The sequence below is a fragment of the Lepisosteus platostomus genome, chromosome 27, assembly GCF_059453375.1.
Source record: "Lepisosteus platostomus isolate fLepPlt1 chromosome 27, fLepPlt1.hap1, whole genome shotgun sequence".
NCBI lineage: Eukaryota > Metazoa > Chordata > Actinopteri > Semionotiformes > Lepisosteidae > Lepisosteus > Lepisosteus platostomus.
Genome location: NC_142637.1, coordinates 6,541,716 through 6,565,034, shown reverse-complemented (window position 1 = coordinate 6,565,034; position 23,319 = coordinate 6,541,716). Strand labels below are relative to the sequence as shown.

Genomic DNA, 23,319 nt, shown 5'->3' with positions numbered 1-23,319 from the left:
CTGACTGAGCAGTCAAGTGTTCCAATATTTACCTAAGAGCAGGATAAAAACAGAAGAAAGCCCTATGCCTTGTTTACAGTACAAAACACCCAAATAGCTTGGGAAGGGGAGGGGGGGGTGACGTTATTTGCACAGCATTACCACTTGAATCCCTTCTTATTTGCCTCATATAACTTCAAAGAGAATTTCATTCCCAACCCAGATCCGTTTCAAAGTGTTGCCAGTGTGGTAGCTTTAGCACAAGCTGTCACCCACATGGCCAAGGCATGGTGTCGAAAACCGACTCCCATGGGAACCATCAAAAGACAACTGCTCAAGACACAAGGGTGCACAGAGAGCTGAACGCCCCCTCCACCCCACCCAACCCCCCTGGTCGCAACATTCTTGTGGTTTCATACGTGAGGGGTGAAGAGCTACTCTGAAGCAGGCTGCAGGGCAGTCTGTTCCAATAGGCCTCAAAAAGAAAACCTCAAGAATAAGAAAGAGGGATTGACTGAACTCCTTCCACAGTGACTGTTCCAAATGCGAGTGGGCTGGTTTGTTTGTAGGTTGTGTGGGGGGGGGGGGGATTGAGGGGGGGCGCAGGTGGGGCCTGGAGGGACTGGGTGGGGGGGAGGTTGGTGGAGGGCTTTATTCTCTTTCGTCCTGGCTCAGCATGAAGACCAGACTGTTTGTGCAAGCCTGGTCCTGGCTGTGTGTACACAGCTGGGGAGGCCATTTTCTTCAGACATCCACCACCCCCCCTCCGCCTTCCCCATCCCCATCAGGAAATGTACAGGGCTCCGCTAAAAGAATCGCTTTCTCTCTCACTCCTGGGGAGCTTTATTTATTGCCAGATGTCTGCACGTTTTCTCTCAAAGTGTCGTGTTTTTCAAGAAAACAAGCCCCAGAGAATGGATGGGGAGCGAGGCAGGGTGGGGGGGGGGGGCTGGAGAGTGCTGAAGCCGGTTTCAGACCACGTCTCTCCCTGCTCCTGGCAGGGCTCTGCGACCCTGTTCATTCAAGGAAGCTCTGGCCCTGGTATCAATAAAACTCTGCCTTTCATTACTTTCCAGTAACCCCCTTTGCCCCCGCGGTTTCAGTTGAAGATTTCATTACTACTCCGCGCCCTAAATTGAGTTAGGCCACCAGTCAAGAGGAAACGTCTGGTTTCAGTGTGTGATCCTGCGCACAGGAAAGCACACACACACAGGGCTGGTACAGCCTGCACTGTATTCCCGGAGACAAGCGATGGCACAGCCATCGAGGGAGAAGAGCCGACTTCCTGAGCTGAGCGGCCTTCTCCCGCCAGCAGGCCTGTCTAGGAATTGTACTTCCAGGGGGCGGGAAACAAAAGACCGACTGGCAAAGTCACCATGTGCACCGAAACACAGAACGGTGGTTTGGTCACGCAGACGCATGTCTACACACACCGCAGGTGAGAAGCGTCTGAAGATCTGGGGCTTGATTTTTTTTTTTCCCGCTGGGTTTGAACAATACAACTTCAATTGATCTGCTGTAAAAATCCTGTATTATTGATAAGAATACCACACTCTGGTTATTCAGATCAATCACCTTCAGGCACGGCTGGCAGCACTGGCAGTATCAGAGGTAAAGCAGCAATGTCTGGAAATGTGGACAAGACACTAGGATCCCTTATCAATTCATCAATTTCCCTCCGGGATCAATAAAGTCTTATCTATCTGTACTGTACGCTTTCAACTGTATTCGTTTAATCTTCCACAAAGATAACCGCTAACCTGCTAATACAGTTTTAAAATGATGATAAACTAAGTGGTCTGCTGAATGCATTCAAAGTGCTTGGATGCACAACTCTAATGTACAAAGACATAAGGGATTAGCTAATATCAGGGGATAACAAGAGAAATTCAAGCAGCCTGTAAATCTTGTGGAGGTTTTTACTAGGTGTTGGGTATAAAACTCTCCAACAGTGGCTCTGACCGAGTAGAGGAAATAACGATTAGAGATACAGAAGCAACACAAATCAAAACGGTGAAAATACAAACTATTAAACCAACAATATGACAGCAACCCTTCCTAAGTTTTTATTTACAGGCTGTTAAATGGGAGAAAAAATAATTTAACGAGGAACGATACGGAGAAGTTGGACAATGAAGGTTTAAGACTCCAGAGAAGGAAAGAAACTTTTGTGTTGCGTACTTTGCACGGTAGAGAACCGCTATGTTAAGCAATAGCGCAAAGTCTCATACTGTAAGTCCATTTCTTTCGATGGGAGTCTTAAACCTCCATCGTCCAAACTTCTCCGTATCGTTTCTGGTTAAATCCGTTATTCTTCCTCTCGCATTTTACCGTCTGTAAATAAAGTTGATACATAAAGTCAGTTATAAATACCGTTAGCTTTGCCCAGTAATAAGGAACACGAAGCATTTTCGGGTCTAAACGACATTTTTTTTTTTAAAAAAAGAACCGAACTTCGGAGAGCGGTTTCAACGTCATCGAGTCTTATCCAAAAGCTGGCGACTAAGCCCGCCCAGGCCAACTTTTTCGTGATTTGGACCGGACATTTTTTTTGGTTTTGGTCATAATACGCATAACCAGGCGACGCTCATCGCCTTTAGGTTTCCGTTCAGCCGGCGGTGGGATGGAAGCTGGCAGAGGCGGGGAAGCCCTGTCTTTGACCTTACCTCTCTCGCACTGCGGGCCGGTGAAGCCGTACACGCAGGCGCAGCGGTTGGGGCCGATGCAGCGCCCGCCGTTCTGACAGCCGTTCTCGCAGACGGCTGCCGGGAGAGAGAGAGAGAGCCGCGGGGGCTCGGGGTTAGCGACCACGTGTTCGGACCATGCGCCGGTCCCCACAACACAACACAACACACACCTGCAGGGCTAAGAACCTACCTGCAGGCCTGTAACTCTTCTGAATGCGTAATGGTGCTGTTTTTTTCTTATGTTATGCCCACCTTTCTTTTTTTTTTTTGCCCAGAATAACTTTCAATAAGTAGGGCCTCCTTCAACATGAACCAGAGACTAGCACCAGGGGGGGTAGGATCTAGTCATTCGGGCCGCACACAGATGGGACTGGAGAGTAGCCTGCTCTCACAGAACGTGGTTTTAAGTTTTGGATGTCAGGGAATGGAAAGGGTTGTTGTTGTTTTTTTGTGTGTGTGTGGAAAATACGACGAGGCTCTTAAATCTCTCGCTTTCGAGAGGATGATGTGCTGCAACCTGCGGCCAGCCCCGATGATGCCAACGGGGAAAGGGATTCCGAAAGGACTGGCTCATTAGGGGTGATACGTGGGCGCCTGCGAGCTTGTGCTGCTGCACAGAGAGACTTGTGTTAGCCCCGTCCAAACCGCTATCTAGAGCTCTGAACAGGACAAGCAGAATTTGTGGAGGACGCAGGCTTGAAGAAGGGTGCATGGCGATAAACTGGAATTTAGGGTCACTCCAACATGGCAGGCGCACAGACTGGGATTATCAATAAGATGTGATTTTAACTCCATTGATCCATCCATCCTCTAACCACTTTATCCCATTCCGGGGTTGCCGGGGAGCTGGAGCCTATCCCAGCAAGGCTGGATACACCCGGATACATCACAGGACACACACAGGCGCAAACACTCACAACAGGGAACATTTTCCCAGGAATCAGTTAACCTATGCGTGGGACCGTGGCGGGAAACCCTTGCAAACACAGGGTGAGCGTGCAAACTCCATGCAGACAGCACCCCAGGAGTTGAACCCAGGGCCCCAAGCGCTGCGAAGCAGCAGAGCTCACCCCCGTGCTGTCGTGCAGTCCAATCCTAACCCTAATGAATTGTACAACGGTGAGGAAAAACAAGAAATACTCACGCTGGCCGCAGTGAGTTCCAGTGTAGCCCTTCTGGCACAGGCAGCTGTCGTCATTGCAGCTCCCACCATTCATACACCGGACGTTGCAGGACTGCACTGCAGGGAGGACACAGACACAGGGGTCAGAGGTCGTCGGCATCACGGCGGCCCAAAGCCTCACACAGGACAGGGCAGGGGGACGAGAGGTCGGCATTTACAACAGGGCGCGCAGGGGAATCCTCTTGGATTTTCATTTCGCAATGGAGGAAACAAGCCAACAGACTTAAGGAGGAAGTAAAAGGTTAATTCCACGCTAAGAAGGAGACAGAAGAAAACACAGCATTTCGACTGGTGAGTCTTCTTCAGCTGAAGAAGGTTCAACCCAAAGAAAGGCTTCATCCAAAGAACAGCAGAACGTTGCGTTTCTACTTTCTGTTTTTGAGCACAGAATTAACCGTTCAAAGCCAGCACACACTTGCTAGCATAAGACATACAGTATATACATTTACTTCCACAGGTTAAATACAACTTTTTTTTTAAAAAAGTATTGCACAGGGGAAAAAAATGACTGCACACCTACCATACTATGGTTTTGATATTTTACTGGGACAAGAAGTATAAGCTCATGCTCGGCGTTCAAACTGCTTGCATTCCGAAAGTTGCAGATCAAAGCGTGGAAGAAAAAAAAATTGAATTGGCGCTTCCTTAAGTCTTCAATTTGACTGTTAACAATGATTAAATTGCTAATCAGGTTGGTACTTCCTTGCTCATTCATGTCCTTCCAGCTGGCTCGTAACTGTAGGGCCTGTTGGAGAACGTGGAGGTTTTGGTCAGGTGTGGTTCAAAGCAGTCAGACTCCTAAACCAAACCAGGAGCTGCAGAACTTTGTCTCGAGTCAGAGCCATGCAGGAAAGCCAAGAATGCTCTGGGTGGACCAACACCTACTGGAAGAGGCCCAATTTCAATTCAGACGCCAAAGGTGGTTCCGATAAAATCGGGATTGTGCTGACATGCAGGGCCAAGTTTCCTCGTCTCCATCAAGACACCGTCAGGACACTGAGTGTTCCAATTTTCAAGGACATGAAGCAAAACCGGAGACTAAAATATGATATTTTATCGGTAGAAAAGCACACATGGTGCTTTTTATTGTCTGTGCAGCCTTTAATGCCGTTACCTGTGCAGACTAAGACGTGCAGTGAAACAGCGTGTTCTAGGAGACATGTAGTTTTAATCACAGTAAAACTCTTTAGTTGAAACCAGTAGCACAAAGGCCAAGAGCAAAAACATGATGCAGACGTTACAACTAGGAGTCCATAATTTAACTAAATGAAAAATGAAAAAGTGTCCAAAAAGACTGCATGTTAGCATGAGCAACAACCACGCTCTTAATGAACAACGCCATGGGACCTTTAATGACTTTGTTTTCATTCTGTCTAAATGACAGCACCTCATACAGCAGTGTCCTCAGTCATCATACTAGAGAATTAGATGGGACAAACTGGTCCAGAGGTGAAAGTGCCACTAATTTGGTCCACTGGGAGGATTTCCTAAGAGATCTCCCATCCCAGTACAGACCAGAACCCTGTCTTGCTTAGCTTCTGAGAAAATGACGAGATCTAGCTACAAGGTGGTGACACTATTGATTGCCAAATAGCTCGTGTAACAGTGGTTAGGTCATTCTCCTCAACAAAGTCCAAATTGAGATAAAATGATAAAATCCCCAAAGTAAGATGGGATATATTGGAGTTCCCCCGTGTCAGGCTGTACGTGCAACAGTAGGAAACTCAAGTGATGCCAGAAATACTGCTTTCCTAGTCTTTCTCCAGCAAATTAATTCAATTGCATCACGAGAGGGGAGGCAGCAGAACAGCTGGATTTTAAAAATGACTTAATGGTTTGAGTTTTGTCACGGTGTGTCGGTAGAGTAATGTCCAGTGTAGACATGCAGACATGATGGCATATGAGGTCATGGCACATGTACATTGTTATAATTATGACCATTAGTGAAATATGGGATTTTTATTTACACATTTGTTAAAGCCACCTGGCGAAGCTGTCACCCCAGGGGCGTTTCTGCACACACCTGAATTGGCTCCATGCCCCTGTTGCGTCCCTAAGAAAAACAATTTGAACAGGAAAGGAGAAACTGAGATTTTTCCCGCCTCTCACAGATTTGGCGAGTCATGCAAATTGGCACAGGAAGCGACGTGTTCCAGAGTCCCCAATTCTGGGTGGAACCCGCATCACACCCATGTCCCTGGAAAATATTCACACCTTCCTTTCCTTTTTCCTCTTTAACATCAACATCTTTCCACTGTGCTCCCGCTCCGTCTCGGGGCCGGCGGTTCGCGAATTAATGCGCACTGAAGGAAAACGACAGGCCCTCTCACTGGGTGAGCCTCGTCCGGTCCCAGCCTGCGCTCTCTGGGGCTCGCCTCAGTCGACTGCAGCTCTGCTCTTCTGATGGACCACAATGCGCTTCACTGCTTAGCAGTGCCGTGAGCAAAGGCCACTCTCATGTTTCTAAATAGCAAGAATATCACGATGTCGGCTTAAAAAAACAGCTCACTCCTATTGAAGAACTGGACTTGATAGCAGCATTTATAACCGGATTTAATCCACCTAAAGACCCAAACAGGTTTGTCTTAGTCATGAGCACAGGCAGAACATTAGCATCAGTACAGTCTATGACTAAGTCTCTGACTAAGCTGTCCCTCAGCTCTCAGTCAGGGCAAAGATCCACTGGAATGCTGTAACGTAATTTAATCACAGGCGCCCAGGATAACAAGGCCTGCAATTGGTTAAAAAAAAATTAGATTTTAAACAAACACACAACCAGGCAGGCTCCCTAGGGCCGTGGAAAGGGAATGATTTAGAACACAATATCGCTGAAGAAGACAGTGCTGCAGCCCCTGGCTTCAGGCACTGGGATGAGAACGGGTTCACACCCCTCTGGCGCTGGCCGGGGCGCTGACACGGCCCTCCCATTGGCTGCGGCCGAACACGGCCCCTAGCAGGGAGAGGCAACACCGGGGTCACGTTCTCCAGCCGGGCTGTAAACAGGAAACCGTTCCATGGGGAGTCCGCGAGCTTTAGCAAGGCCTGATTCTCTTCGTCCCCGCTGGAGAGTTGGGATGCAATCGCACTGCTCACAACGGCGCAGCCCCGGGATGTTTTTTGGGGGAAGAAACCTTCTCCTTGTGATACAGTTCTGTAACACTTTTTTATGCAATGCTTTTTAGCCAGGGAGCACAAAACATGATGCTTTTTACCCAGGAAGCGGAAAACTTAAAAATCACAAAGCAAAGCCTTGGCTACAGCAGAGCTTAAAACACGAGCATGTCACCTCAGCTGGTCTCCACGTATAATTAATAATTAATAATAATTGCTTACACTTACACTTTCCTGGACACTCCACTCAAAGCACCTTACAGGTAATGGGGATTCTCCTCCACCAATGTGCAGTATCCACCTTTATATTTATAATATTTTCTACTTCATATTTAATATTATATTTCTACATCCTTTAAGCAGATGCCATTCTTTAAAACTTTGTCTGCCTGAAGGGAGCAATATAACCGCCGTTTTCAAGAGGCTACTGCCCAGAGCTCACAATAATTAAATGCAGATACAGCTTCTCCGATGCTGAGCTTCCTACGTAAGCACCTCTCATTCCAGCACGACACAGCGTCTGCAGAGCTAGCGCCCCGTTTCTCCAGCGGTGCCCAGAAACAATGCCGATGTGTTAAGGATGTTTAGGCCTCACGGGCCGCAGAGCTAGAGGAACAATGCGGTACTGTGTCTCGGATTAGCCCAAAAAGGAGTGCCCCAGGACTGACACAACTTTGTGCTCCCTTCCAGGTCCTGTTCCTCGCCAGCTGGCCCCAGCCCCACGTATTTATTGGACACACATGACTGCTGTTTGTTGACAGCTGTTTTGAAGAAACCGAAAATTAATGCGCACAGCAGCTCAGGGACAATTAAAGTTCGAAGGAGAGGAGGAGGAGGAGGGGTAGTCAGTCCACGTTCTCTGCCCTGCAAGTCTTTTATGGCTGTGCCCAGTGAACAGGAGGCACGGCGTTTGTTGTTCGGGAGCTAATTCCGGTTTCCCTTCTGGGTAATAAAAGCACAGCCTCAGTCTACGGTTCCCTGCATGCACTGGACAGAACATCAGGGAACTAACTGTAGCCTGTCCTATCATTCCAATACCCAAAGAAGAGCCAGAGGAAACAATGCAGCTTAAACATTACTTAAACGCACCAAGAAACCTTGTTTTAGAAGTGCACCAGAGTCTAATTTCAGAAAGCAATGCAACCCACAGATGTTTCTTCAAAAACTGGGAATCAATCCATAGTGATGAGATCTCTTTGAGCCACAACTCCACATAGAGTCCATTGGATGTTTTGTTTATAACTGGTACATAAACGTGCCGGCAGGATGTTTATCACATTTGGGAAATGTTTACAACCAGAGCCAGTCCCTGCACTGCAAAGTCCTCGCGGCTGGTCTCAAAGATGGCAAAGGACGGACGCCCTAATGCCGTGCGCGACGTTCTGGGAAAGAGAGCTGGTGGGACTGCTACAAGTGTTTGAAAGTTTAAAAGTGATGACTATAACAAAGAGGGAACACTGTGTCTGGAGAGTTAACCTGAGGATTAAGCTCTCCTGTCTGTCAAACACATGCACATCAACTAGTGCCTTTCAGGCAGGTTAGGAATTAGTGCTTGAAACGTCGTGCAAAAACCAGCCCATGTAGAGCATTATATATAAAATGCATGTTTGGTAAAGATTTACTTTAGATTGACTTTGGTTTAAGACTTACTTTACCAAAGATGCATTTTATATATGATGCATTACAGGCGCTTGCATGGCATTATATAAAATGCATATATATATATATAAAATAGAGGAACAAGTAAAGGTTTGTTCCATGTTGAAAAGAGAAGAAAAGAAACACAACATTTTGGCTGTGGAGCCTTCTTCGGGTGTCAAGGTTTGTGTTTCTCTTTCCAGCAGGAATAAACCTTCACAGTCTACGCACGCTGACGCAGCTCCCTACTTGAACTATATATATAAAATATATATCTAAAATGCATCTTTGGTACAGTCTGTGGGCAGCTGATCGGGGATAGTCAGTTAGGCATAGCTATGTGAGGTGTTGCCTTCTGGAAAATGACTTCATAGGGTTTTCCAGCTCCCAGCCAGAAAGAGGCCCTCTTTGACAGTAGAGACCTGCATGAAGGCTGGTCTCTCCGTTCAGGGACTATGGACTACTTCCCAGCACATAAATCCTGCGCAGGGCCTCCCCCGAGTTTCATGGCAGTAAAAGACGTCCCTCTTTACACCCTAGAGGCTCAGACAACCAGAGCTGTGAATTGTATGTGTGTGTCCGCTTGTGTGTGACCAGGCAGGGCTAGGTGTGTGTCTCTGTGCAGAAAGGGAGAGGAATGCACAGAGACCCATGCTCCTACAGGCCGTTACTGCACACAGTCATACAAACAGCACACTCCCACACACACAGTACAGTAATTTACAGTACATCAGTGGCTAATTACCAGTGATATGAAGAAATGTTAAACCCTGCATGGGAAATGAGAAAAATAACCATCTTATTTAAAAAAAAAACATTTTTTTCTAGTGGCTACAGATATTTTTAGAACTGTTCTTCTCTTTCTTCTTTCAATAATTCTAGACGATCAGTATCTGTAGATAAATTGTGGAGACTGGGACGATAAAACCTTCACACCTACCTTCACTGTAGGAGACATTGTGGCAGTATGAAGCAAGCTAGGTTGTTGAAGTCCATACCCTAGCTTCATTCAAGACACAGCTTGATCAGTTAGCTACTAATTATCTTAACTCTCCCATCTGTAACCTTTCTTATGATCCTGTGTAATTCTTCCAGAAACACAAATCAGAAAAGTTCTCCAAACAGGAAAGTTGTTCAGATTCCAAGTCATGCTATCAATTGGTTTTCATCGCTCAGTTCATTTGTTTTTTCCTGGCAGGCATCGTGAAGGGGCTTCCGCAAATGACAGCGGTTTCACAGAAATGCAGCTTTTCCTGAAACCCCAGATCACACAACGGCCTGCTTCAGCACTTGCTGAGCAATGCAACGCACTGTCTTGAAAGCGGCATTGTGGGTAGCCTGCATAAAAAAGCTTTTAAGACAGACGATCAGTCGTCGTTCGACACAACTCACAATGCCGATCTCAAAAATGAAAGATCAAAACATCTGGACTGCAAATGAGTGTTTGGAGATATGGGGGTCTTGGACTGTTTATGGAACAACGTTTTTCAATATGGCATGAGCCAAAACCGACAGAAATACATTTCCACGTCTCCCAGCCATGCCAGGGGCATCGTGGGACAGTGAGATCTCACCTGACGTAGCCCCACAGCCGGGGGACAGCTGTCCGTTGGAACATGTGCACATGTTGGGGCGTGAACAGAAGCCTTCCCCACAGGAATTCCTGCAGATGGCTGCACGGGACAGAGGGAGGGAGAAGGAACGTCAAGCAAGGGGGGTCGGATGCAAAAATATAAGCAGGAAGACAACACAGTCAACAGCAGTCTTGGTGGAGGGGGCAGTTACCGGAATGACAGTATTTCAGAGCCGAGCGTGACACGGTAACACCTGCACAGTTCGGCGATCGCTCCAGGGCACGCTTTGATGCGTGAGTCACAGTGAAAAAAGAGTTAAGAATTTTCCACATTAAACATTCCACTGCTGCTAACACTGCTATTAATTTTGGAAATGAGTCTCTTTAACAACCGAGGCAGCGCGGAGCTTTTCAAGAAACAGAATCCGTGACATTTCCGGGGTCAAAGGTGCTTCCCATTTCGAAACCCCTCAACACATAAACTCCAGCTGGTTCTTCTAACGTTACGCGGACAAATCATTCTGCTGCACTTAGGTCATCTTTTGCTAGATCTGTTCTTTTCATCTCTCGGGGAGAAAAATAAAAGAGACTTTCCGACTAGGAGAGAAAGAGAGTGGAGCTCCAGAACGAACCCCTCTCTCCCCTGAGGCGCGGAGATTCTGCTGAAGGAAAAGGAAAGTGGGATACTTACGGACGATGCACTGATTTCCTCCTGGGAGTGTTTTCCACCCAGGACAGCAGTAGGAATGGAAACGAGATCCACACACATTGGGCCTGTGTCAGAGAGAGAGGCCATGTGAGCTCAAAAGCTATTTCATTGTGCTGCTTTGACAAACTATGTATCTAGAACACAATGTACTGTCCTTTTACTGCACTTTTCTGCACCAATGCTATAGGCAACATATAGGACACTTCCATGAGCCACTATGTAATGAACAGGTTTTGTATTCAGAATGCTTTGCTTTAAGCAGAAAAGTGTCCCGATTTCAGACACACAGAAGGCTGTTGCTTCCCTGCACCTTACATCATTTTTTGATAGAGCTGTTTCCCATGAGCCCAGACAAACTGGAGTGCCGCCTTGTTTATAGCAAACAGCCATTTTAGGATTTCTCCCAGACTGATTCCTGAAATGCTTCCCAATATTTGCCAGAGCTCTTGACCACTAGTCTAGTTTGTCTCTAAACCTTTCCTCCAATGCTTGATGCTGCAGCTTCTGATTTTGTGCAAGACAGATACTGTATGTTGAGACATGTTTGCCCTAAGTTAGGCACAACGTACAGGTGGAATTTTTCTTCTGCTCTGGAAGCAACGGCTTGAGTAGATGTTATCCTCTAGGAAGGGAGCAGATGCCTGTGTTTTCGCAGGCTGATATAACACTGTCTACAGTTTGGCCATTATGTCCATAAACAACACCTCCCATACTGCTTTTACTATTATAACACCACTACAGAGTAATGAAAGCAGCTTGTGAATGGGTATCACAAATATTTCAGCCAAAACCTTCAGTTGCTACCCTTCAAGGGATAGGTTGGGACATTTAAAAGGATGTTAAGGCAGAAGCTCCAGTCTGCTTACCACATAGCCTAAGATCCCAGAAGGGGGCATATTTATGGACATACCGGCTTAGTCTCTGCTCTGATCTTTAAAACAAATTTGGAAATATTTGGAACTCTCTGACAGTGACTCTGGAGTCCCACAGAGTCTGGGATCCTCCTCCATGCCCCCACGGTCCCAGCTCCCCGTTCCTCCTGACGGAGCGAGAGAAATTTCCGACCCCTGACACATGCAGGGGTCGTCCTATTGTGAAGATCAAAGCCCTTCCAGATCACACGCATCTCGCGGGGAACATCTTCATCTCTCCCTGGCTCTGTTTTGTCTGACATTTTCAGTAACACAGAGTCCCTTGATCGCATGTTTGGCACGTTCTCTCCCAAAGAAGCACCACTCCGTGACTGATTTTTTCTTTTAATTCCCCCCCAAATCTAAGATCTCCTTCGTAAGCCATTCTGGAATTCTTTATGCACATGGTACACGACACTATTTGTACTACCTTAGTCCAGCTTCACCTGGACTTAGGTAATTAGTCTTAAACTGTTCCTTCCCCTTTCACTGTCAGCACAGAAAACTGCATCAAGTTTATTTTTGATTACTCTGATCTTACCAAAGTGGTTGAAAATGTCATTTTCGTTGTCATTGTCATTGATCAAATATGTTGACATTCTACATTTTATGACAAGCCTCTTCAGGTTAAAGCTTTAGCACCTTGGTACTGAAAACCTATTTAAAATGAAGATTTCAAGACCGTGTGCTCAAGAACTATGCTATTTCTTGGGCAAGTTCTCCTTCAATGAATTTTCTCCGTGTTGTGTGCTCTTGGTATTTTAACAGATGCAACACAATATGACTAATTACAGCTGATGATAAATTACATGCCTATCTGGGAGGGGAAGAGGTCTCGTCAAAAATTCATAGTGTCACAGGATCTTATTTTTGCACATTCTGTAATAAAAGTTTGTGTTTTTAGTGTCTGGAAATTGTTTCCTGTATAAAAATGTTGTAAATAATGTGGGGAGTCAACACAAATACAGTACAGTATTACAGGAACAGGGCTGTGCAGTGCATTACGTCAGCTTGTTCCATGCAAAGTACAATATGCTCCCTTTAGTACTGTACCTGTTTAACGAGAACATGTTTATAAAAATAGTACAGTATACTTTTGCCAGATCTGCCAGAAAATGTCAGACTATTGGTTGCCAAATTGCTGATCTACCATATCTCCACTGGTGAGGCCTGCCCACGCAGTTGCCTGCCAAAAGTGACTGACCCGATGGTGTTAGTCCAAACTACTAACTGAGCTATCTTGCTGAGAAGACCTGTGTCTTAAGCTATGGAAAAATGATGGGAGTTAACTTCACGTCTACATATGGGATTAATCATTCTTCAGAATTTCAGGCTAAGGAAAGTTGCTTTTATTTCAGGTGCCCTGTAGATATTGAACCCTTTCTCTCAGAATTGCTGTCCTCTTCTGGACATTCTGCTCAAGGCTAAAAATGTTACGAGTGGCTGAAGCCTATGCAGCCCAGCAAGAGCCCAGCTGCCGAAGGACTCCTTTCTTTCGATGAACTCTTCAAGGAGGAGCTGGACTTAACCACATTACCAGATGGCGGGAGGGGATGAAACAGGAAAACAGAGAGAGAGACAGAGAGAGAGAGAGACGGTGAGGGGGTGGGGTGGGGAGAGGGAGTGAGGACGGTTGGAGAGAAATCAGGAGAAAGGAGGAGAAAGCAAGAGATGGGAAGCAGGGAGAGAAAGCAGACAGAAAGGGGGAGAAAGGGAAAAGAAGGTGGACAGGAAGAGGAAGTGGATAGGAACAGGAAGTAGACAGAAAGACTAGACAGGAAAAGTGGATAGGAAGAGTAAGTGGACAGAAAGAGTGGACAGGAAGAGGGAGTGGACAGAAAGAAGGGACAGGAAGAGGGAAGAGGGGGAAGATGAAGCCAGAAAAGGAGTAGGAAAGGGAACGACAGCCAAAACAGAGCTGCAGATGAAAAAAACAAAGGGTCACATCATGTCATTGAATGAATCGGTTGTGCTGACTTCATATACAACAGAATCATAGGCCACAGGCCTGAGATATAATTTAAAATACAGACTCAAATTTGAATTCACTAATGCAGGTGTGTTCAGGCCTTGGCTAAAATACATTGAAAGATTTTTAGCAATGTACAAACTGTTCTCAACATCTAATTGAACTCTCCTGTTTCTGTCACTCCCTGGGCTCTTGGATAAGCCCATTCAGGTGCTGGTCTCTCTCATTAACGCCAATATAAATAACAATAATAACAAATGTTTTCACATATGTGAAAACGTCTAAAACTGAGAGAGGAAAAATTGTCACTCCACCCTCTTTCTCTTGCAGTTCTGGGATATCAAACTCTTCTATTGGCTGCACACGGTGACAGAATGGTGGCACAGCGGTGAGCTCCGCTGCCTTGCAGCATGGGGGCCCTGGGTTCAAATCCTGGGGTGCTGTCTGTGTGTAGGTTGCATGTTCTCCTCATGTGCATGTGGGTTTCCTCTGGGAGCTCCAGTTCCATAATGCTAAGTTAACTAGCTTTTGGGAACACTGGCCCTGTTGTGTCTGTCTGCCTTGGGATGGACTGGTGTCTCATTCAGGGTTGCTTGCCAGGATAGGCCCTTGCTTCTCCAGTACTGCCTCCTCCACCCATCCAAGTGAGTACCAAGTGGATGAATAGTAGATCAGATCCTTAAACAGAAAGCATGGTGATACTGATGACTAATCAGAATACAAATGCTGCATTCCTGACTGGGCCAGCAGCCATGTGACCCTGCAGCTCTCAACTGGCAGCCCCACTGAAGCTCAGCAGGGTTGAGCCTGGTCAGTACCTGCATGGGAGACCTCCTGGGAAGCTATGGTTGCTGCTGGAAGTGGTGTTAGTGGGACCAGCAGGGGGCGCCCAACCCTGCAGTCTGTGTGGGTCCTAATGCCCCGGTATAGTGGCGGGGACACTATACTGTAGTGGGCGCCATCTTTCGGATGAGACGTTGAACTGAGGTCCTGACTCTCAGTGGTCATTAAAGATCCCCAGGCATTTCTCGACAAGAGTAGGGAGTTATCCCAGTGTCCGGGCCAAATTTCCCCCCTCGACCTTTACCGTGGCCTCCAAATTGTCCCCATGTATGATTGTCCCCATGTATGATGGGGGCAGATTGCACCTGCCCCGTGATGGACTGGTGTACCCTGCCTTGCACTTGTTGCTTGCCAGGTAGGCTCCAGCTTCCCGCGATACCGTTTGGTACAAAGCGGTTTGGCAGCTGACATGACATGACATGAGTCACGACATGTGCTGAAGCTCCTCGGTATTCCGAGTCAGAAAAAACGTAAGGATCAAACAAACTCCGGTCTCGACAGGATGAGTGCCAGAGGCTCTGGGTGGGGTCAGGCCCTGGCAGTGAGAAAACAGGTCTTTAAAGGACAAAGAAATCACCGCTGATGCAGAAAACAAAATCAGCTGGGAATTCCCCAGGCAAGCTCAGACTGCCAAGGCAATCATTACCCTACAGCCTCCACTGCTTAGGGTCAGAGGTCAACTCATTGGCATCTGACCCCTGTCGATGCCTGGATTGTTGTCTAATTCTCCACTGAGAGATCGGCTGTGCCTCATTTTGTCAAGGCTGACATTAATAGGATGTGGTGCCTTAGTCTTGAAAGAGTCTGAAAGACTTCCAGATCACGTGTGCCTGTTTTTTTTCTTTGTCACTGTTCTGCTCCAAACTCTTTACTTCTCATCACTGTTGTCTAGACAAGAGCTCCAGCATACCTCACTCTCTGGCTGCCTAATGAGCTGCTCCATAAGCTGTGCTTAATTCCTGGAGGTCAATGAGACTGCTAGAAAGTCAGTACCATTCAGATAGACACTAATACACTGTTTCCTACTTCCTACTTGTCAGGAATTTGCTTATTAAATTTCCTGCTGATTGTATTTATGGGAAATTCTCTTCATAAAGGAAGGTTCATTCTAGCCTGTTTGTAAAAGAAAAGTTCTATTAACACTGTCAGTGTTCTTGGTTTTAAAGGGTTTATTTCTCTGCTATGAAGATCATCTTTAAGCGCTTTTGATTTAATGACCAAAAAAAGAAAAATAAACTTAAACCTCAAACAAATCCTACAGATTCCTTATTCTTCCCAGTTGCAGTTTTGGGCAGGAGTTACAAAGGGTGTCATTTTATGTTCCTGAAAAATATGTCTGGGGCGGCAATCCGTTTGAGGAGGGATATCAGACAAAGCACTCTCCAGGAAATGTGGAGATCTGAAAAATTCCCGTATGGTTTCTGAAAAACTGCGCTTAGAAGCAGACACACAAAAATATGATACATCTAAAAAAAAAAGAACTGGATGTCTAACACATCAATTTTTGTTTCAGATTAACTTAAAAATTCATTAAACATAAAAACTATTTACATACGTCTATATTTATATGGTATGGATTTAGAAAGGTCAAAAGGAGTTTGTACATATGAGCCATGTGTGACATCCATTATGGCGAACCATTGGGGACCCAAAATAGCCCATCAGTTGGCTAGAAAGCAGAATTGACATGGTTTTGGAAGAAACATGAGCCGCTGAATGCAATCCTCTGTCTTGACTAACTCAGTCAGGCAAGCCACTTCCAAAACATTTCCCCTGAGCTCACAGCTGGCTCCTGAACCCACAAGCCTGGGCCTCTTTCAGATACAAAGACTCAGTCTCACTTATTATTTCAAGCGCTGTTACATCTTATAAATCATAATGGCTGGCTGGCCGCTAGGCGCGACAAATGAGGGTTTTTTTTCCCAAAATCCACCGGGTTTACAATTATCAACGGTTTTATTAATGGGATTTGTGGAGGTCCCCAGAAATGTTGCAGTTGGGTTTCTGCCACGTCTCTTCCAGTTTTGGCCTAGCTCTTGACGCCAATAAGCCAAATGCATTTGGGGCAGCCAAAAAAAGTGGTGACTCAGCAAAAGCAAGTACTGTAATGTCGGTCCATGGCTTCCTCAATGTTCCCAATTTGAGGGCTGGAACAGCAATCGAACACAGTCTAACCAGGGTTATCATGCCCTGGAAACATGACTCCAAGACTGTCAGACAAAGACACTTACAGTTCGAACACTGTAGTGACACCGAACCTATGCCTACCCAGGAGTGCCTGTGGCAGAAAAAGATGCAGTTTACTTTTACAGATAGAGCTGACGTCAACACACAATGATCGTGACTAAAAACCAGCAAATTTACTTTAGACTGGTAAACAATTGGTTGACAACAACGGTCTTGAAAAGAACCACAGGTCAGGTTCCAGAAGCAGCGGAATTTGGCTGCACAAAGTCACTTGTTTAATGCACAAAGATTAACTGATGGAAATACTTGCGAGCCATATAATTTTGTTAATTACACTTAAACTGAAGGGAAAACTTTGTCTACATTGTAACCCCGCCTTGGACCAGGCTAAACAATAGCAATATTTATCTGAGGAAGCACAGTTCCTAAACACATGCAAGACAGTTTCATATCCTAATGTAAACCGGTCCTATGTGACTGGACTCTAGATGTCTTTGACCACATTTTCCATTTTAATTCCTGCAGCTGAAATGTGGGGTTGTCACACCAGGAACCCTAGGATAGGTTATCCTGAATCAATCCCAGAAATTTGAATATCACACCCATGACAGACAGCAGAGGACCAAAGAAAAGCCAAACGTCCTTTTGATGTGTTTGAACAGGTGAGACAAAATTGAGCTTCGCTGTTACTTAATAGATATCCTACCACAACTGCATCGCTCCACAGAGAGATCTATGTGAAGCTCTATGTGATCCAAATGACAAGCCATCCCACAGAACGACAGTGGATTGTCTGAGATTACATTAAACAACCTAATATTTGTTCAAAAAACACTTTTGTTTTACAAAGATCACAAGCCTTTCTTCCTGTCCTAGAAGCAGACATTTTGTTTCTTCGAAAGCACGCAGATGAAGGGCTTTCTTTGTGTGGCAGCTCTGCGCCAGCCGTATCTCTCCAGCACTTTATCGCCTTTCGAACTGGAAACAAACGTCCCCTGTTGGCCAGACTACATCATTTCCTGAGACGTGTGCGAGGAGGGAGACATATGCTGGAATACGTGGGGCCTGATTGGAATAATTGACTCTGAAGAAAACCTGGAGTTAAAGTCACTCCGCCTGCGGAACAAAACATCCCTTGTTTTCTTCTTTTGGGGGAAAATTAAAGAAAATGACTGCTGGCGACCTCCCCCCCCCAAACAGCGCTCACTCCCCGTCTCGGTCCCTGGAGGATGTGTGTGTGTGTATGTCGGGGGTGAAGAGAGAAAGGGGGGCACTTGTGGTTTCTCTGCTATGGTTGATCTGCACTCAACCCCCCCCACCACCACCACCCAGAAATAAAGAATTAAGCCCCCACCCCATGTTACCTCAGCCTCTAACCATTGCAGCATGACATCACTCATTTCAGCACCGCGCAGGCCCTCCAGAGTAACACTCTCCAGGTGATTCAAACAGCAGGACTGGCTGCTCAGGACATAGGAGAGGGGGGACAGGCAGGCTACACCAGTTTGCTCTAAACCCATTCTTACAACAGTGCAGGATACAAACTCTTATGCCCCTAAACTCCTTCCACCACAATTCCATCTCGGATTAAACCTCTTTAAAGCCCCGTCCCTCATTATACTTCATCCCATGCTCTATGCGCGGTGAGGAATCTCTCTTAGCTGTGGGACTGGTGGCCTGACTGACGCGGGTCAGTGTACGGGGCCTTGGGTCATGTATTGGAAACAGAAAGCCCCGTGTCCCTGTCAGCTGCTGCGGCTGGCACGCTGGCAGGAACAATGGTGCAAGTGGCTGGCTGGAAGGGCAGAACGTCCTTCGCTTCACCAAAGGTTCTGGGAGTCCTTCCAAGCCATCACACAAACGTGAGCCCGAAGGGCTGCACTTTGGCAGACAGTGCGAACGTTCGATTCGAAACGGAAGAGCACAGGCAAAGAGCCGGGCTGTGATCCAAGAAGGTGGAAAAGAGTCCAGCAACAATAGATGCCTATCACAGATGCCGTGACCGATCAACGTACAGACTCCAAGCAGGCACTAACATTACGCAGACACCGACAAGGCGGCCTCAATCAGACCCTAGCTTACAGCAGCCTGTCCCTGGACCTTCCAGGCTTGGCTTACATCACCGGCTGAAACATACTGAGGTCATATCTCAGAGCAGCCGTGAACAAATAAGCACATTCCTTTGGTCACTTCTAACATGGTGGAGCCCAATTCTGGCCCCTCAAGAGCTGCTGCCCAGGAGGCTTTATAGGTCTGTCTAAATCTCCAGCTTCCCAAGAACATGGCTTCAGCTTGTGCCATTAAGCAAATAAGGAGATCAATTAGGTAAGAGCTCCAGGACTGGAACTGTGCTCCTCTGCTCTCAACATTCAAAGCTATCAACTATAGAAACACCAATGTGCCAACCGCCTGGGATATCTGCAGCAGTTGTGCGTGTGAATCCAATATTGTTACCATATCCCACGGCCTCACATTCGGGTTAGTCTTCTGCTAGTGCTTGTGTAAAAAATGTAAGTGGCCCTTATGTGTCCTAAGTGAAAGACTGGGAGCCGCAGATCGTTTGGAAACCCTTGCTCAATGGAGAATGGCTACTCGCTTACAAATTTGAACCATTTTATTTCAGTCCGATTTTACTCGCATTGTCGCAGCCACATCAACACTCCCATCATGCCACACGGGCACAGGGCTTTGCAGCAAACACCCAAGTTTCCCGGCTGAATTCCACCCCCATCTGAACGTCTCTACGAAGTTCAGGAAACCGTTTCCAATCGGGCAGCTTACCCTCTCAGGGACTCCTGGCCCCTTCTTCGTACCCTCAGGGACTCCCTCTCGTCCACCCGCCCCGTGAAGCGACTGGCCTGCAGGTTCCCGTCCAGCTGGCCATGCGCTGTTTGGAGTGCCGCCCAACAGACGGCGGCCCATCCCAGCACCAGCTTCCCCAGCTGCAAAGCCGCCATTGGCTTCCTACTGCGTGCTCTCTCTCCAGGTGCCCTCACGCCAATCTGCGCTCCTCCACCTGCTGCTCCCCCGGCAACACGCTGCGGTTAACGATGGTTCCCGTCCCGGTACACTCCAGCTTGAGGGGCTAGAGAGAAAACCAAAGACAAGAGATGACTGGAAGCAAGGGATGTTTCCGTCAGAGGGAGGAGGCAAAACTCCTGCGATGGGCCTCACAGCGTAAAGTGAGACAGCTACAGTATGGGGAAATCGCTCCTCCGGGACTCTCTCAAGTCTGCAGGTAAGGGGCTGGCCAATTGAAGTAGGAGGTTTCAAGGGTTTGTGGATTGGCTGTTCAGAGACAAGCCTGATCAAGGTTTGAGGAGACTCAGATCAATGAGACTGATGCCCGTCAGTCGCTCTGGAGATGTTAGAGCTGAAAAGTATAACAGTATAATCGTGTAAAATAAGAGCGATTCTTACTCCCCCAGCTCCTGGCAGTGAGAGGCTGGTATTTTGGCCCTGGTTTGGCTATCTAGAACCAGGAGGAGAGCCGGCGACAGTGCCCTTTCATTACACGTTACAGACCCAGACAGCCGACATTCCTGAACGGAGGTACAACTGGCTTCAGGTTAGAAATTTCGGAGCAGAGTTAGAATTGGACAGGGGGCTTGAGAAGGTCAGCGTGTTCATCTGCTGGGTGACAGTGAGCATCAGGTTTTCCACGGCCTCTGTACAAACAGCAAAGCCAATCCCCTTCAGCAGGGTTGTGCTGTGCTGCAGCCCAAAACTGAGCCCTGCCGAAGCGCTCTTTCTGTGTGAGGGGAGCCGGGTGGAAAGGATTGCGCCCGTTTTATTTACATTCATATTTTCTTTAGTCTGCATTCCTGTTCACTGAGTTTATCACTTCCTTTCAGACACCGTGGAGGAAAGGCGGCTTCTGCGCTGTTTAGCACCGTGAGGTTGTTTGAGACTAAGTGCAACTAAATACTATTGTTTACCTAAGTTTAATAACTACAACTGTCACAGCCTGGGTTTCCAAAGCAATAAGGCAATAACAGTCAGGAGTAAACCGTTCGCTTGGAGTTACCCCCTTCTTTGATATATATGATTTATTACCTTGAAAAACGCGCAGTTCGGACGGACTGGCGTGTGTTTTTGGTGCTCCTCAGAACAAAGCATTAGGATTCTGCACCGACAGACCGTCGATTTACAACCCTGATACATTTTGGGTTCAACACTAGGGGCCACAGAGACGGAGGAATATTTGGGAACGATTTCAGAGGCTGAGAGACTGTTGGCTGTCGGGAAGGATCCACCCAGCTGTTTGACAGAATTTCAGATGAAAGACTCCGTTTCATTAATGTATGTCCAAACTTCCCTTACCACCCCAAGCTACGCACTATTGTCAGTAAATTCTGGATATGTATTGTAGTGGAATCTTTTTACTACTCTGGAATGGAAACCATCAATGTACTCATTTATTTGAATTATTTTACGCTCCTACCTTATTTAACAGGACGATCAACCAACTGCAAAAGCGCACATCACGCAGTTGTGCTTTGGTCTGAAGTTTTTACAACTGCCTGGCATGGCCCCTGCGCGATCTTACAGTGCATGAAGTTTTGGTTGGAGCGGTGTAGCTTTCGGAAGTGCGATTTCTTCAAGACGTCGGCAATTAGATTTAACGCCTTTTTAACGAATTGACGCATCGCTACTGACCTGAACTATTTCTGCACATAGAGTGACCACTGTAACATACGGTCCAGCCACTGGGTAACGCTCTAAATTGTTCTCAAATCGCATTAAATGAATTCAGCTCAAACGCAGAGGTCTTCATTCGCGAGTGAAGCCTTTATTTGACAGCTGGCTGGAGCGGAGAGCATAGATTCGGGTTTCTGAGCCCCTGCACTGGGGGCGGACCGAGCTAACAAAGGACGGGCGGAGAGTCCACAGACTCGACCCTCCGCTGGGCGCAGGTACGTCACTGAAGCACACGCACAGGGCTCTCGCCGCATTCAATCCTGGCCGCCCGCTTTCAAGGTGTCATTTTCAAACCGGTTCAGGTTCAGATTGACTGCCCAATTATTTTTATTTTTTTTTTGGAAACCAGCACCACTGACCGTAGAAAAAGTTAGGAAACCGCACTAAAAACGTTCATATACTCTAGGTGGAAAAAAAAACCCGCGACGGTTATCACCATTGAAGAGTTTTCATCACAGGGTAACTTTGAGAAACTGCATTATATTCTGTCGTGTCCGTCAGACAGGAAACCGTGGAAAAGATTCCAGGTTCTTTTTAAAGATACAAGGTTTAATATAGATTCCGGGCATTGCAAGAGATAAGCTCCCACAAGCGCTGGCTGATTTATAATAAACTCGGATAAACTTTAACTCAATGTTAAGGAATTTATAATAGAACTAGTGTGAATCGTGAGAAGTAAGTGGTGGCTATAATTTAATTAGCTTGAAACCGAAAGCATATCTCATCATAGGTTAAAAAATAGGATCATCTTAACAGATGTATGCCGTTTTCGATGAGTGGATCGTGAAAAAATAGAAGTTCTTGCAAAAATAATCTGCTGATTAAGCAATATCTATAGCTAACCGTAGCACCACGAAGGAGACGCATTCATTACTAGGAATTTTAGCCACTTAAGATATATTTTCCATAGACTTTTCCAAATAAGTTCCAAAAACATTTAACTGTTGCATATCTTGCACAAGAATGCTTGTGTTGAGCACACGCTAAACTAGGTTAAAAGAGGAAAATAGTTAAAGTTTAAAGAATTTGCATAAAAGAGCACGATACCTTGCAATTGTCGGAGTGTCCGGAGTATATGAGTCTCTTTTTGTAATGGGGAATGGGCTTCAGAGAGGAGAATTAAACCATCCCAGCGTGAGGAAAAAAGGCAACATTTTACCCATATTGGGAGAAGGGAGGTCCCTTTTCTGCGCACGAGAGAAAGGGGGGAGGTGGGGGGGGGGGGTTCGCTAACGGTCTTCAGGACAAACCCACCGCATTCCTCAAGTCTCCCTCTCTCGCAGGCACACTCGCCAAATTTCTTTAATTCCGAAGGGGGATGGGGTTAACGCGGGCCGAGCTGGTCCGCCACGCCACGCCACGCAGAACTGTTCAAGAGTTCGTTTTCGCTCGAGACACCGTCGGCAGGAGTGACCCCAGATATTGCGGGGGTCGCGGCTGACATCTCAAGACCGCGACGCGTCCATCTCGCCGTTCACATCCTCGCCTGCAGACCCGATCCAGCGGGGCTGGTTAGAGGAAAAGACATATGTTGAGGCCAAGATAATTCTCGGCACAGCTATTTTGTTGGTTTCCTCATCAGTATTCTTTTCATGAATAAGTCTACAGATTGTAAAAATGGGACACGTGGAGACTTAACTCATACACAATTATTAAAACCTTAAAATTATATATTTTCAATTGAGCGAATTTAGGTGTACAAACCGTGGAGGAATTATGCGTAGTTCACATAACTATTATCGGTGGTTAAATTTAACATTTTTAAACTGCTGCAGTGTTGGGTGGCATGATCACGCAGTGGTTGGCATTACTGCCTCTCAGTGCTGGG

The 23,319-nt window shown here is 46.6% G+C and overlaps 1 protein-coding gene across 1 annotated transcript in view; it reads right to left on the bottom strand.

Moving 5' to 3' along the window:
• Window positions 1-22,668, bottom strand: part of fbn3 (fibrillin 3) — a 74,457-nt gene extending 51,789 nt beyond the window's left edge. The window contains exons 1-6 of the mRNA XM_088621669.1: window positions 22,539-22,668; window positions 19,572-19,875; window positions 10,863-10,945; window positions 10,173-10,271; window positions 3,811-3,906; window positions 2,646-2,741 (exon numbers count right to left, since the gene is read on the bottom strand). Of these exons, the coding sequence (XP_088477795.1) occupies window positions 2,646-2,741; window positions 3,811-3,906; window positions 10,173-10,271; window positions 10,863-10,945; window positions 19,572-19,747 (550 nt within the window). The 5' untranslated portion in view covers window positions 19,748-19,875; window positions 22,539-22,668. The remainder of the gene's footprint in view (window positions 1-2,645; window positions 2,742-3,810; window positions 3,907-10,172; window positions 10,272-10,862; window positions 10,946-19,571; window positions 19,876-22,538) is intronic.
• Between the last annotated feature and the right edge of the window lie 651 nt (window positions 22,669-23,319).